At 46.7% G+C, this 17,302-nt stretch overlaps 1 protein-coding gene across 1 annotated transcript; it reads left to right on the top strand.

The window, feature by feature from the left end:
- Positions 1 to 1,551: 1,551 nt before the first annotated feature.
- On the top strand, positions 1,552 to 3,269 carry LOC136548694 (uncharacterized). The gene is made up of 2 exons (XM_066540130.1): positions 1,552 to 2,626; positions 3,214 to 3,269. Exons 1-2 carry the CDS (start codon positions 1,552 to 1,554, stop codon positions 3,267 to 3,269), a joined length of 1,131 nt encoding a protein of 376 aa, XP_066396227.1.
- Positions 3,270 to 17,302: the final 14,033 nt, after the last annotated feature.

Genomic DNA, 17,302 nt, shown 5'->3' with positions numbered 1-17,302 from the left:
CCCGTGGGCCTGACCCTAGCCCACTGGGTTTTGTCCTATGCATGGTGTTTCTTATTTGTTCTGTCTGCAATTTGTTTTTTAGATCTGCGCTGATGACTAGCAGTGCCAAGTTCTTCAGTAGGCATTTAACTGTAATGTTTTTGCTTCTGCTATATGCATTAGGATTTCAAAAATATGCCTCTGCGAACATCACCAAGTATGGCATTAGCGTCAAGATCAGTAAGCATGTCTAAAGTCTTCACCTGCTATCGAGTTTTGAATTATATATTTCGAACTGCACTGGTGGTGATGATATTATTCTGACTTCAAGGATAAATGTGAACCTGGAAAGATTTGCACATGTGTCATTTTCACAGAGACAAGTACAAAGACCCAGGAACCTGATGCACTGGATTTTTTGAAAGGACTACCACTATACAGCAAAAAAAAATTCATGCCTATGCATTAGCTATCTAGAATGCTATTGTAATAGATGTGAAGGTTGAGAAAGACCTATTTTTGTGTTTCCTTAAGTTTCATGATTGTGTTAATGTACCTGGGAATTGAGTTAACCAAATTGTTGGCCTCTAGGCGATTTTCATAATATAATCAATGGCGGTCAATTTTGGTGAACACATGGCACTTACATGGCAACTCAAATCAGTGACGTAGAAACATCCTATATGGCATTCTATGTGGTAGATGGCTATGACAGTCTATTTTCACACACTATCGGGCCTAGCCTGGCTGAACGGGCTTTCTGGGATTCCATGACGAATAAAAATGCCGATATGTGACAGCTCAATTCAAATGTATGACACGAGATACATGATGGTTTTTTATGGTCATGATAAGTTAACCGTGACGCGTTTTCGAGTGTTTGTGACCAAAGTAATCCGTCATGTAAAGCCACACTTCTTGTAGTGATATATAACTATTTCTACGTATATAGTAAAACTTATGGTTGTAGTGAAATCAAAATAATTTATACAATTTAAAATGGAGAAAGTACATGATTAATATACCCGCGTTGTGAATACACAGCAATTCCATTGGCTATACGTGTTAGGGGAGTGTCCCGTAGAATTATTTTCTCCACATGTTTGCGGGGTCCACTAAGCATAAGCCTATGGGCCTGTTTGGTATAGCTCAAAACAGTTTCATGAGCTGTTTTATTTGTCAAACACTTATTTGCAAAACAGTTTCACCCATGAAGTTGTTTTTCTTCCCCTCTCACAAAAACATGAGTTGGGATGAAGCTACAAAAAGTAGCTTATCCTAGCTCTTTCCCTCATTTCTCTCTCTCATCCATGTATAAAGTTATTAGTGAAGCTGTTTTGCCAAACAGTTTTTTTAAAACAGTTTAGTTTCACCTAAAAAGTTACACATGAAGCTGTTTAAAAAAAAACAGCTTATATAGTTCACAGGGGGCGTTCCACTGATTTCCTGGCCCCATCTCGCATACGTTCGTAGTCTCAGGGTAGGCAGTCTACAGTAGCACTCATCTTAAAAAAAATGGAAAGAAAACTCCGCGTCGTCCCATTCGAGTCCTCCGGCCCGAGAAGCAGCGAGATGGCGCCGCCAAGCTCACTGCCGGAGTTGACGGACGACCTCATCGGGGAGATCCTCCTTCGCCTTTCGCCGGATGAGCCTGCGCACCTCTTCCGCACCTCCCTCGTCTGTAAGTCCTGGCGCCACCTCCTCTCCGACCTCGGCTTCCTCCGCCGCTACCGCGAGTTCCACGGAACACCGCCCGTGCTCGCCTTCCTCAACTACAACAGCTTCGTGTCCACCACGAGCGCCGCCTGCCCGCTCATCCCTCCGGCGTTAGACTGCTACGGCTGCGTCGCCCTCGACTGCCGCCACGGCCGCGTGCTCCTCCACACCATCCATCCGGCAGGCCTCATCGTCTGGGACCCCATCACCGGCAACCAGCAACACCTGCCTGACGCGCCGGAGGACCCGTACAACCACCTCACCGGAGCCGTCCTCTGCGCGGCGGACGGCTGCGATCACGTCGACTGCGACCGCGGGGGCCCCTTCCTCGTGGTCTTCGGGGGCACCGCCGACGACGAGAACCTCGTGGAGGACGACGTCAGTTTCACGTGGCTGAGCGTCTACTCGTCGGAGACCGGAACGTGGAGCGCGCTGGCCTCGGCTCACCTCGGGCCCATCTCGAGGTCCCGCGACGTGATGGGGCCCAGCCTGCTCGCCGGAGGCGTGCTCTACTTCCTCCTAGAGGACGGTCGCAGAGTCCTCAGGTACGAATTGGGCAGGCATGAGCTGTCAGTGATGAATAACCTGCCACCCTTGCGCGTGGGAAACATGGCCCTCGTGAAGGCGGAAGACGGCGGGCTGGGAGTCGCCGGCGTGGAGGGCTACAGCCTCCACCTGTGGTCCTGGAGGGGCGCTGCCGCCGGTTGGGTGCAGGGCAGGGTGATCGAGCTGGAGATGATGCTCCCCATGACCATTGGTGACCCCTCCACCAGACTCCTTGTGGTCGGCTACTCAGAGGATGCTAATACCATTTTCATACATTCAAATGACGGGATCTTCGCCGTTGAGTTCAAATCTGACCGGATCACGCAGATATGCGAGAGCCGGAACTTCCAGGCCATCACTCCCTATGCAAGCTTCTACACTCCTGGTACTAGCCTCATACATACTCATCTATAAGTTTCCTCAGCTGTGATTTGTGAATTGACGCATCTTGTTAGAATGTCCAACTGTCCATAGTATTCCAGTCTTATTAGTGTTTATCTTACTCTCAGTTTAGTGACACAAAAGTACGGTTGATAATACCTGCCGGGATGAAGAAAAAAATGAATGTTTATATCTAAATGACTGGAATCTCACATGTACTAGTTGCCCCCAACTTTATCTTTGGTTGGTTCAACATGCTAAGGACTAGGGGCTGTTTGTATGAAGGCTTCATATATTTGCCTGGACTAGGCAACACTCCCAAGCGTCTGATTTTGGACGTGGCCAGGATGCATTTGCATGGGAGGCCTCCATTCAAACAGCCCCCCTATATTTTCTTTTGAAATTGTCTATATACAGGAACTTTTTATTATACTGTTTTGTTCTCCGCTTTGTAGCCGATCTGAACTCTGAAGCATATATCTGTCTGAGTCTTGTAACCATATATTAAAACTGCATATGCCATATGCCCACATTTGTGGGATTTCTTAAGCTATATCATGCTTTTAAGTTTTCTGCGCTGTATGTTTTCAGATTATGCTAGGGAAAGATTTGCAATAATCGGTGAGGATGCAGTGATGTACAATTGACTTGTGAGCATGCTGATGTGGGTCGATTAAAGGGGAGGGACAGTATTCAATTCCCAAGCACTGAACGACGACTAATCACCTCTGCGCACTGCACTTAAAAGTCTTGATCACAGTGAGGGCTCAGACGAATTCCGACCTTAGGCCCCCTACAGATGCTCATGTTCGTCAAGGAAGAAATATACCTCAGGAAACTTAGCATATATATGGCCTATGGTCAATATGTTTCTTAATATATATTTGAGCTTATATGTTTCAGGACATCTGGATTGATTTTTATCTTCTTCTTTCTCCTTAAATGAAACAGAAGTGCTCCTTAAACTTTTAAGCTAAGGTTGACTTTGGTTATTGTTTGAGACATGTTTATTGTTCCTTTCATGCTTGGGGGCATGGAGCCCACTTGGAACCTGTAATGTTTGCGATATATTTTTCTTTTTGTGAACTGTGTTGTCCTTTTTTTTTGACGAATCTGTTGTCCTTTTTCATAAGCTCCAGTAACATTTCAAGAGTTGCATTTGAGGGAACACGGTACTGCAACATGGAACTTGTCTCGGCAAAACTAACAGGTGCAGCTGGCGACGATGTTAAGAGAGAAGCTGAACAAGTTTCTGTAGCCTCAATGTGGTGCCATAAGCTTAATTGAGGTGTTGTGTTCAGCCGAGGTTTCGAGCTCCATAATTTTTTTATGGTCAAAGAGTCTCCCACCTGGTATTTCATTGATGGTGAGATGATATGGTGGATTTATATTATATTCTTATGAAGAAAGATAGGTGATTGTCAAGATTAGATAATCAAGTTTTTGGTCGAGTTGGCTCTAGCGTGACTTTGAGCTAACCAACGTGGAGTTAACATGTGTGTGGTGCAACGTGTATTTTGGCCTGTAATGTGTAGGGTTTGAGTGCATCAAAATGATCATTGGCAATAGTTAAGAGCAATGGTTAAGCTCAAGCGAGAGGTTTGGACCAATGGACACGGAGACTTGGAACGAAGGGACCAAATGACGAAGGGCGGACCATGTGTTGAATATTTGGTCAATTTACGACTTATATTAATCCATAAATATGACTTAAACAATAGTAACAGTACCACTAACCATACTATAACACCACCACTACTGCAGATAGTATTTAACAGTGCAGCAACCAAGTACGCTAAAAAAATACTAAAAGAATAGCATATGAACAATAGCGTACAGTGGGATTAGATTTATACCCTAGGGTGGGACTGCCGGTACCCGCGGACAGTGAGCCACCATCTTCTCCGTCGTTGGTGTTGGTGCGGCCACCAGTCCTCCTCGTGTCCACCATGTTGCAGAGGAGGTCGCGCCGGGAGACTCCTGCACAGTGGCACGGGAAGCTCCGAGGAGGTCGCGCCGGGAGACTCCTGCAGGTGCGGTGTCGAAGCAGTAGCACGGGAAGCTCCTGCAGGTGCAGTGTCAGAGCAGTAGAACGAGACTCTCCCGTCAGGAAGCAGAAGCCCCCGAACAGGAAACTGAAAACGGGGCAGCAGTCGCACCGGGAAGCCGGCGCTCCCAAAAAACTTGATTCCCCGCCTACCCGTGCAGGTACGCTTGACGGGGGAAGTTCCGGAGGCCTGCTACCGAAGCTCCCTGTGCGCGCAGGGAACTCCGGTCGGAGATGCAAACGAACAGCTCAGCGCTCAGATGTTGTGGAGAGGAGGAAGAGGAATAGTCGGGTCTCGCGTAGTTGGAACAGGGGCGCCCCCCCCCCTCATTATAGCCGCGCAGTTCCCCATCTGTCCGTTAGGCCCTATCGGGGGAATGAACCTGGACAGGGTGGTTGGGCGTTGGGAGTTGGCTACGGCGGCTAGGGTTTCGGTTGGGCCAAGCGACAAAACCAGGCCAAACCAAGCGAGGCCACGGCCCACGCCCACGGCCCGGCGCGTCGCGTTGTGTCGCGTCGTGCGCGCGCGCGCGGGCGGGCGGGCAGCGCAGCTCGGCTCGGCGGCGGCGGCGCGCGCGTGTGGCCTCCCGGTTCTCCCTCTCAACTTGTCTATGTGAGAGTCCTAAGACTCACTATTTAAGTTGATAACCTTTTTAGTAAATTTCCCATATGGTACTAATCACTTTTTCACTTAACAATAATTGTGGGCCTTTGAAGTTTATTTGATTAATTAGAATAAATAATGGGCCTGGCCCAAATTAATCTAACAATCCCCACCAAACTTCAGAAGTCCACAGTTAATGTCTTCAGTTCTGAGCTTGTTTGATATACCAGTGTTTCGATGGAGACTGTTAAGTTGAACATCCATCTAGAAAAGAGTTTACACTCATTTACAACTGACCAATGGACTATGCCTTGAATTGACTAGTTTTGTGCAAAGTGAGGCTCACTCGATTCCTTTACTGATACTAGGCTGCCTGTAGCATCCCCTCTGGTTGGAGCATATAAGTCATACTCCTGGCCTATTCATGAGTATCTAGAGATCACCCAAATCTCATAGATTGCGACTAGCAATCGAACTCACATAGGTGTGTTCCTTTAAGATGCCCTGTAGGCCTGACATCTTTGCTTCTCATTAAGCCACTCGGATCACATTGAGGTATTTACCAACCTGCCATACAGATAGGAAGAGAAGTGCATTACTCAAGAGATTGACCTTTATTAAAAAGGGTCTCTTCCCTCAGTCTACCCATAGCTTGTTTCACCATCCTAATTCACGGGATCTCCGATCACATAGGACAGGTTGCCACCACGATAGAACTTCATGTGGGTCTCAGTCCCATCTCACTCGATGCACTATCTATCACATTACGCGATAGTCCCTTAGTAAATTGATCTGCTAGATTTTTAGACGTATGGACATAGTCCAATGCTATTACTCCAGGAGTTTCTCAATTTTCTGACAGATTTTAACCGCCGCTTTACATGCCTAGTGGTCTTCATGTTGTCCTTTGAACTATTTATCTTGATAATTACTGTTTGGTTATCACAGTTCATAGAAATTACGGGCACAGGTTTTTCAACCACCGGCAAATCCATAAGGAGCTCACGGAGCCATTCAGCCTCAACAGTAGCGGTATCAAGTGCTGCAAGTTCTGCTTCCATTGTTGACCTTGTTAAGATGGTCTGCTTGCAAGACTTCCAGGAAACAGCGCCACCTCCAAGTGTGAATGTATATCCACTTGTGGCTTTTAACTCATCAGCATCAGATATCCAATTTGCATCACAATAGCCCTCGAGTACCTTCGGGTACCCAGTATAGTGAATGCCAAAGCTCGACGTTCCCTTTAGATAGCGCAATATTCTTTCAAGAGCACGCCAGTGATCATCTCCCGGATTTGAAACAAACCGGCTTAATTTACTCACAGCAAATGAGATGTCAGGCCTCGTTGCACTAGCCAAGTACATTAGCGAGCCTGATGATTTGGGAGTATCTCAACTGATCCCTCATTATTCTTCGGTTCTTTCTCAGGATCACGCTTGGATCATAGGGAGTGGACACGGGCTTGCAGTCACTATAACCAAAGCGACTCAGTATCTTTTCCACATAGTGAGTTTGTACAAGTGTTACCCCACCATTTTCTTCCCCTTAGTAGTTTGATGTTTAGTATCACATCAGCCACTCCCAAATCCTTCATGTCAAAGCTCTTTGATAGAAAGTCCTTGACTTCCTCAATCACATTGAGGCTTGTCCCAAAGATTAGTATGTCATCCACATACAAGCACAGGATTACTCCTTCTCCCCCACCATAGCGGTAGTACACACATTTGTCGGCTTCATTCGCAACAAAGCCAGCAGATGTCATAGTTTTATCAAACTTTTCATGCCATTGCTTAGGTGCTTGTTTTAGGCCATACAAAGACTTCAATAATTTACACACCTTACCTTCTTGACCTTCTACTACGAAGCCATCAGGCTGATCCATGTAGATCTCCTCATCTAGCTCCCCATTTAGGAAAGTCGTCTTAACATCCATCTGATGAACGAAAAGACCATGAGACGCAGCCAGGGCAAGCAGTACTCGGATTGTGGTCAATCGGGCCACTGGTGAATAAGTATCAAAGAAGTCCTCGCCTTCTTTCTGGGTATAACCCTTAGCCACAAGCCTTGCCTTGTACTTTTCAATCATACCATCAGGCCTAAGCTTTTTCTTGAACACCCATTTACATCCTACAGGCTTGCACCCATAAGGACGATCAACAATCTCCCAAGTTCCATTGGTCATAATTGAATCCATCTCACTTCGCACTGCTTCCTTCCAGTAGTCAGCGTCGGGAGAGGAAAATGCCTCAGCAATGGTGCTTGGAGTGTCATCCACGAGGTATATAGTGAAATCATCACCAAAAGACTTTACAGTCCTCTGTCTCTTACTCTTTCGAGTAGCTCCACTATTATCCTCCTCAGGATTCTCAACACATGTTTGTTCAAGATGTTCTGTTGGCGCCACGGGGGAATCAATAGGTTTTTGACTATATGTGCTAGGTTCATTTCCTCTCATAGGAAATTCATTCTCAAAGAATATAGCATCTCTGGACTCAATCACTGCACCAACACGCATGTCAGGTACTCCAGAGCTTACAACTAGGAATCTATAGCCGATGCTGTGTAAAGCGTAACCGAGGAACACACAATCTATAGTTTTTGGTCCAAGTTTGCGCTTTTTGATGATTGGCACATTCACCTTGGCCAAGCATCCCTAAGTGCGTAGGTATGAGAGAGTCAACCTTTTCTTTTCCCATTCCTCGAATGGTGTTACTTCTTTATTCTTTGTAGGAACTCTATTCAGGACATGACATGCCGTCAATATAGCCTCACCCCACCATTCGTTGGAAAGTCCCGTAGTGTCTAACATGGCGTTAACCAAATCAGTTAGAGTGTGATTCTTTCGTTCAGGCAATCCCTATTGGATTGGGGGGAGTATGGAGGCTGTCCTCTCATGAATAATTCCATGTTCCTCGCAGAATGAATCAAACTCATGTGAAAAGTATTCTCCCCCACGATCAGACCTCAACCGTTTGATTTTTCTTTCCAATTGGTTCTCTACTTCAGCTTTATAGATTTTAAAATAATGCATTGCTTCATCCTTTGTTTTTAGCAAGTACACATAGCAAAATCTAGTGCTATCATCAATAAGAGTCATGAAATATTTCTTTCCTCCTTTGGTCAACACACCATTCATCTCGCACAGATCAGAATGAATGAGATCTAGTGGTGCCAAATTTCTCGCCTCTTTCATAGCCTTGTGAGGCTTGCGAGGTTGCTTCGCTTGAACACAAGCATGGCACTTAGACCCTTTGACCAGATCGATTTTAGGGATTAATTTTAAACTAGCTAAGCGCGTCATACAACCATCATTGATGTGACAGAGTCGGGAATGCCAAACATTAGACTCATCATTCATTTCTCACATGGTTCACAATTTTATCACAAGAATCCATCAAAGAGAAGCGGAACAAGCCTCCGCTTTCATAGCCTTTTCCAACAAAGGTTCCATACTTGGATACAACACATTTATTGGACTCAAATACAAGTCTAAAGCCATCTCTACACTAATAGAGATCCACTAACGAGATTCTTCTTGATGGAGGGGACATGCTGCACGTTCTTTAGCTGCACGATCTTTCCCGAAGTAAACTTCAGATTGATCGTACCAACACCAAGTACAGCAGCATGCGTACCATTTCCCATCAGCAAGGAGCAACCTCTTTGTTCCTGATAAGAAGAAAACAAAGAAACATCAGAACAAACATGAATGTTAGCACCCGTGTCAACCCACCACTCAGGCGAGAGACAAACTGAAAAAACTGTAGGTAGATGATTACCGTACCCAGATCCTCCAGATTCGCTAACAACCATGTTTGCGGACTTCTTCTGCTTGTCCTTGCGGTCAGGGCACTCTTTTGCCCTAATGGTCAGATGCACCGCAGACAAAGCAAAGGCCCTTTTCTTTTTCCTTGCCCTTCTTCTTAAAAGTTGCAGCTTTAGGCTTGACTGCAGGCTTGTTTTTCTTCTTTCTCTGTGCGGCATGAAAGTTCTTCTTTTGCACCAGATTGGCTGCTAGAACTTTCCTCATGCGCTTTCTTGCCATGAGTGTCCTTTGCCCTAGCATTCTCCTCCACACCAAGAGTAGCAATGAGATCAGTCACACTGAACACTTGTCTCCTGTGCTTTAGAGTAGTGGCAAAGCTCGACCAAGTAGGTGGCAGCTTAGCGATGATACCGCCGGCCACAAACTTGTCAAGGCAACTCACACTCATTGTTCTGGAGTTCCTTTGCCAGCATCTGTATCTCATGAGCCTGCTCTACTACAGATCGGTCATCGACCATCTTGTAGTCATAGAACTTCTCCATGATGTACAACTCAGTGCTAGCATCGGCAACACCGAACTTGGCCTCAAGTGCATCCCACATGTCCTTTGCCAGTGTCCATATCCATGTACACTTGCACCATGCTTTCAGCTAATATGCTGATGAGACCCCCCTTGAACAAGTTATCTGCCTCATTGAACTTAATCTCCTCCTCGTGAGAGAAAGGAGGTTCAATGCGCTTTCCCTTGATCACGTGCTCACAACGCATACTAGTGAACCACAGCTTAGAGCGGACACGCCACACTTTATAGTTGGATCCATCATCTTTCAATGGTGGTGGTTTTAGTGACGCAGCAAAACTAGCAGCCGAAAAATGACCTATCAAGTTTTTGGATTGTTGAATATTTGGTCAATTTACGACTTATATTAATCCATAAATATGACTTAAACAATAGTAATAGTACCACTAACCATACTATAACACCACCACTACTGCAGATAGTATTTAACAATGCAGCAACCAAGTACGCTAAAAAATGCTAACAGAATAGCATATGAACAATAGCGCACAGTGGGATTAGATTTATACCCTAGGGTGGGGCTGCCGGTACCCGCGGACAGTGAGCCACCATCTTCTCCGTCGTTGGTGTTGGGGCGGCCACCAGTCCTCCTCGTGTCCACCATGTTGCAGAGGAGGTCGCGCCGGGAGACTCCTGCATAGTGGCACGAGAAGCTCCGAGGAGGTCGCGCCGGGAGACTCCTGCAGGTGAGGTGTCGAAGCAGTAGCACGGGAAGCTCCTGCAGGTGCGGTGTCGGAGTAGTAGAACGAGACTCTCCCGTCAGGAAGTAGAAGCCCCCGAACAGGAAACTGCAGATGGGGCAGCAGTCGCACCGGGAAGCCGGCGCTCCCCAAAAACTTGATTCCTCGCCTACCCGTGCAGGTACGCTTGACGGGGGAAGTTCCGGAGGCCTGCTACCGAAGCTCCCTGTGCGCGCAGGGAACTCCGGTCGGAGATGCAAACGAACAGCTCAGCGCTCAGATGTTGCGGCGCAGCTGGAACAGGGGGCCCCCCCTCATTATAGCCGCGCAGTTCCCCATCTGTCCGTTAGGCCCTATCGGGGGAATGAACCTGGACAGGGTGGTTGGGCGTTAGGAGTTGGCTGCGGCGGCTAGGGTTTCGGTTGGGCCAAGCGACAAAACCAGGCCACGGCGCGGCGCGTCGCGTCGCGCGCGCGCGCAGGCGGCTCGGCTCGGCGGCGGCGGCGCGCGCGTGTGGCCTCCCGGTTCTCCCTCTCAACTTGTCTATGTGAGAGTCCTAAGACTCACTATTTAAGTTGATAACCTTTTTAGTGAATTTCCCATATGGTACTAATCACTTTTCCACTTAACAATAATTGTGGGCCTTTGAAGTTTATTTGATTAATTAGAATAAATAATGGGCCTAGCCCAAATTAATCTAACAACATGCACACCTAGCACTTGGTCATGTTGGTGACAAGCAGGAGTACATATGCGAGATGAGGTCGAAAATGGTAATGATCGAAGACAAGACGGAAGCGTGACCAAGTCAAGTCGGACCGTAGAAGGACTTGGTGGGTTGGCCATGCCTAGGACTCGGAGTACTCGTGTTGTGACAGTGGAGGTTGCACAGAGACTATCACCCTGTTCGCTTAGGCTTGTTGGGTTTATAAGTCGTACTTTTTCAGCTAACGAACAGTATTTTTCTCCCACACCAAATCAGTCAACAGTACTTTTAGTCATGGTTTATCAGCCAAACAAGCTCAAGCAAATAGGGCGTACATAGTTTCAGAGAGTTTAGCAGTTTCGGCATTAAACCACAATGGCGGCAGGATTTTCGTGTTAGGCACTATAGCGGCCTTAAACCACGTTGGCGGCCAAAGGTAAGATTTATTTTTAAAAAACTCCCCATCCTTTGATTTTTAAAATAAATAATTAAAATAATCAAGGAAAAGAAAATCCCGAATCTCGAGCATAATGGAAGTGCCTCACGTAGTCACGTGGTCAAGCTCTGTTCACGCGAGCGAGCACCCAGCCGCTTTCCCTGTTTTTTCTCATTAATTAACATTAACTGTCATTAATTAGTTATAGTTGCCAGCTTAATCTTTGATTTCAATTTCTAAATCTATGTTCATCCTTTTAATGTACCCCATTTTTATGTTGCACGTCCCATGATGATTTCACGTATAAAAGTTTAGATCCATCATGTCACGTATACATATATCACCATCGATATCGTGTCTGACTCTATGTGTAGGATACATCACATCCCAAGTAACAACATACATACATGTGTGACAAAGTATATTACAAAAAGATGGTAAAAAGCACCTTAGCAGGTTACGTCAAGTGAGCAGATCCATCATCTCAGCAGGCTGACTAGCATATGTTAATGTCATGCGCCTCCCAACGTTTGCTTCGTCACGTTTATGACAATTTACGTCATATATATGGAAGTTAGATTTAATAGGAGGATATTTTATCTATTTTTCTAATTAAATAGAAAATATATAAATATATCTTTCCCTTACTACATTTTAAGAGTACCATAGCAAAGCTTTAGAATCTCAGGTCAATCCGAATTTGATTTGCTCAGTTCGTTGATTTTTTGGTGCCTCTCAGTCTTATGGCTCGTTTGGAACGTAGGAATTGCGCAGAAATGTAATAGGATTTAATTCTCGTGTTCCGCCTCAAGTGTGTTTGGATGCAACCCTGAATGAATTTTGGCTGGAATGATTGCTGCTGTACCTTGCCTGGATGGTATTTGGTTGGAGTCCAGAGTCCTAGAGCATGGACCAGGCAGCTGCTTATTCTCCCAGTTAGGGATAAAAACGGTACGGATATTTTTCGATCGTATTCGAAACCGAATCTGTTTAGATGGGTTGAGATCTGTCCGTATTCGAATCTAGATATTCAACATCAGATACCGTATCCGTATCTGAATACTCAAATCGCATATTTATGATGTCGATATCCAATCGTATCATATTCGACATAGTTGACACTATCCGTATTCGAATCCAAATCCAGACAAAAATATAAAAACAAATATAATATCGGTTATATCCATCCATATCCGATCCATTTTCATCCCTACTCCCAGCCCACCAAAATCTGGTGCCTGGTGCCTGGTGCCTGGTGCCTGTGCCGGACTTCAATCACCGTGACTACTCTGTATTAATGAGCTAGGGGCCCACGGTTCCACTTTTCCGGGCAACATGCTTCAAGCAAACAGCCGACCTTCAAGCTGACTGGCCAGGCAAAATCAAAACCATTCACAGGCAACACACAGGCAGCATCTTGCTCCAGGCAAATGACCCAGGGTTAACAAGCCCTTAGTGCGTTCTGTTCTGGATTCCAGCAGATGGTACGCTGCTGGTCTATGTAATTAGCCACCGTTTCATCTGGTTTTTTATGCCGTTCTGCGGTGTGAGGAGCTATTTCTCTGGCGCTTGGCGGTGGCGGTGGAGCAGTAGCTTTTCAATCAGTCCGACACCGTTTCCTTCTTTTTCGGAAACGCACCGTGGCACCTAGAAAGTGTATAAGGGCACGTTTGGTTGGCGCCGCTGCATGCCAAACCGCAACTGCTGCGGATTTTGGTGCATAAATTGAACGAGAACGTGATGGCTGCTAGGCTGTGGCATGCCGCATATTTGGAAATGAACCAAATGCACGCCGGAATTTGGGCGCCGAAACTGTGGCACGGGACTCAAGTTGGGGCTGCCAACCAAATGTGCCTAGTTACAAGCCAAGCGGAACACCACACCAGCATGAACAACATGCGAGACGACGCAGACAACAACATACGATGCAGTAGGCAGAGACATGTATAACAGCTTACGGTAGCACCTGTTGTATCGGTTACATTGGTTTCTTTGTGTGTACCTAAATCTGCTTTTGCGATACTCTAAGGACCTATATGGCATGGCTCCAACTCCAACATCAGCTTCTGCAGATGAGCCAGACCAAACACTTTAGAAGGAGCTATTTTCTGGTGAATTGTAGAGGAGCCAGAGCCGTATTTGGATCTAGAAGAGGAGCTACAATTTGTGGCTCCTCCTGAAGTGCTTCGACTCCTTTGAACGAGCACTTGACGAAGAGGCCATGCCAAATAAGCCCTAAGACATGAGTTGAAGCCGTACTATGGTTACACAAACTGAGGAGCCCATGCCCAATAAGCCCTAAGTGTCAGAGATATGGGCCAGAGGTACCAGTACCGCCCGTATATATGACCACCACCAAACTATCGGCCCAGGAGCCGTCAAGGAGGAGGCCCGCAAGGGCTGACGCAATCAACCAACGTGGAGATCAAGGCAAACCAAGGTGGGCGTATCTGGACGATAGCTATGATTAATCTGTTGTAACAAACTAGGAACACAATCTGTTAGCCCGATCGTCCTCTCTGTAACCCTACCTCTCCTACCTATATAAAGGAGGGTAGGAACCTCGGGCTCGGGATCCAATCTTCCACCAATTCCATCTACCTCGTAGCTAGGAGCAACAGCCCATGTAATTGAGCATACGAATACAAGAGCAGTCGCACCACTTGAATAGGGTTTAGCGCGCACCACGTCCTGAACCAGTATAAATCTCTATGTCTCATGTGCTACCATCTGATTCCGCCTACGCGATCACGTTGCTAGATATTGCCAGAGCAAAACAATCCGACAGTTGACGCACCAGGTAGGGGCCTTTCGCGTTCAGATTCATTTTTGTGTTTCGGATGGCTATTCTCTGTAGGTCGAGTAAGGGTGTGATCAAGAGGCGGTCAAAGGAGGATGGTCACGACGCCGCCACCTCCGTGCAATCGAGGGTTCCACGGCGTGTCAACCTCAGGACTCGTGCGCCGGCCTCGATGTCATCATCGCCCAATTAGCTCTACCTTGCTAGGCTCGGGGACACGATCGACACAGGACCGCTTCAGCTAGCATGTCATGTAAGTCGCTACGCCGACTCTACTTTTTCTCAATTCTGTCAGGAGTACCTCCTCGACACCACACGCACGATCTGGTAGGAATCACACCATCCAGATGATGCACAACCATCGCCATCACTGGACGTTGTTTTGCCTAGATTCTTTGACAGGCTCAAGAGCGTCGCGATGGCACACGCCTGAGAACTCTTCCTAATGCCCGCGATCAACCCTAACAGGGCCAGGTCACCCTAGATAACGAAGAGAAATCGTGGAACCAACTGGCTGAGCGTTAAGCAAAGCCCAAAGCCGAGTTATCGGGTAAATCTTGGCTATGCCAGGAACCTTCCATGTTAGAACCATGGATACCCGATGGATCATCTCGCCAAAGATTGTAAGATGTATCGTGCGACAGCCGCCACGACGACTCTCTCATGGGGCACCCCTCAAGGGGACAATCGACGGTGTAAGGGACACTCGAAACAAACCCTCAAACGAGTGATGACCATTCGTGCCCATACTGGGATCCGGTCAGATTCAGGACATACACCTGTTGTTCAGGAGGCTCAAACCGTGGCAGCCGCGACGATGACCCGGTTACCCTGGTCAGAGCAACCGATCACTTCCGACGAAAGTGACCAACCCAAACACTCGATCGATGTCGGCAGGTTCCCCCTAGTTGTTAGTGCAGTTCTCAAGACTGTCCATGCCACTAAGATCTTCATGGACAGAGGAAGCGATTCCAATCTGATATATTGGGGCACTTTCGAAAGACTAAAGATCGGCATAGACAAATTGTGCCCACCAAGAGGCCTCATCACTAGAATAGTACTAGAGAGATAGGTGATGCCTCTCAGCATCATAGATCTTTGGGTTACGTTCGGTAAGGCGAAGAACTTTTTCCAGGTGATACTCTCCTTTGAGGTTGTGGATTTTTAGGACACCTATCATGTCATCCTCGGCATACCGTGTTTTGTCAAATTCATGGTTGTCCCTCACTATGTGTACCTAAAGATGAAGATGTCGGGTCCCAAAGGTATCATCACAATCTCTAGGGATCTTTAAAATGCCTATCAATGTGATCTACTCGCAATCGAGAACGTGATCCAAAACTTGGATCTGGCGCAGCGCGAGCTCGACTATGTCCTCATGCAAGGATAGGGCTCAGGGGCTCCAATGCTAGCTCTACCACATCTCAATTTCCAGTCTCAACCTCGCAAAGAAAGGAGGATGCCACCAGCCCAGTTCACGGCCTCAGAGCCAATCGTGTCCCCATCATTCACACTCGGTGAAGATTTAAGGAAGGTCTACTTGGAGGAAACCAACCCGAGTAAGACCACGAACAGCGGGAGGAGCCTGAACCAGCCACAACAGGACAAACTCGTCAAATTTCTGATTGATAATCAGGACATATTCGCTTGGAAACCCTCAAACATGCCAGGAATCCCGAGGGAAATCATTGAGCATTCCCTGAGAATTCGGGCCAACACCAAGACGGTCAAGCAATGCTTGACACGGTTTGATGACGAAAGGCGCAGGGCTATAGAAGAAATAGCCAAGCTCCTTGACATGGGCTTCATCGGGGAGGTCTTGCATCCAGACTGGTTTGCAAACACCATTCTAGTGCCCAAAAAGAACAAGTGGAGAATGTGTGTTGACTATATTAGCCTTAATAAGGCTTGCCCGAAGGATCCTTACCCCTTACCCTATATAGATCATATCATTGACTCCACTATAGGATCAAAATTACTCTGTTTCCTCGATGCTTACTCCTGTTATCATCAGATCCGGATGAAAGAGTCTGACCAACTAGCTCCTTCGTTCATCACCCCGATTAGAGCATACTGCTACATCACCATGCTATTCAGGCTGAAGAACACGGGGGCTACTTACCAGCGCTGCATGAAGCACTGCCTCCATGAGTAGGTCCGCAGAAATACGGAGGCTTACATCGATGACATTGTCATAAAATCATCTAAAGATGGGAACCTTATTCAAGATCTCTCAGAGACCTTCAATAATCTCTAAAAGTTCAAGATCAAGCTCAACCCAGAAAAGTGTACCTTCGGGGTACCATTCGGCAAACTGCTCAGCTACATCATATCGGCTTGCGGGATTGAGACCAATACGATGAAGGTTAAAGCCATCCTCGATATGGGACCTCCTCAAGCATTAAGAGACGCCCAGAAGCTCATGGGATGTCTGGCTTCCTTAAGCCAGTTTATCTCTAGACTGGGCGAGAAGGGACTCCCCATCTACGAGCTCTTACATAAGATGCCAGACTGGCGATGTACCCCGGAGGCTCAAAAAGCTTTCGACGATATCAATGACTTCCTCACCAAACCCCCCATTCTAGTGGCCCCTCGTGAAGAAGATCCTCTACTCCCGTACGTCGCAGCTACCACCCAAGTGGTCAGCTTGGCTATAGTTGTAGAGAGAAAGCAAGAAGGCCAAATTCAGACCATTCAGCGACCGGTATACTTCTTTAGTTATGAAATAAGGGCCAATTTCATAACTATGGGTAAGGATAGGCTTTGATGATGGAGGTGGCTCTAGATTAATGCCCTTTGGAGCAGTGAATTGAATGATAGGAATGTAATCCATGGTATGAAACATAAAGGATAAAAGATACTTGGATGACTCGGTTCTAAACTAGAACTGCTACCATTCCATGGCAATGGCGCCAGAAAGCTTGTTGACACTAGATATGGCAAACAGATAAATCCATAAGCGCACAGATATCAATGTAGCTTTCACCCGGGAGTATTCTAAGGTATCGTATTTCCATGGGAGACATGAAGTGGACTAGTTAAGAACTAAGAGTGTCCAAGG

The sequence above is a fragment of the Miscanthus floridulus genome, chromosome 4, assembly GCF_019320115.1.
Source record: "Miscanthus floridulus cultivar M001 chromosome 4, ASM1932011v1, whole genome shotgun sequence".
NCBI lineage: Eukaryota > Viridiplantae > Streptophyta > Magnoliopsida > Poales > Poaceae > Miscanthus > Miscanthus floridulus.
This window is presented reverse-complemented; position numbering and strand designations above follow the sequence as displayed.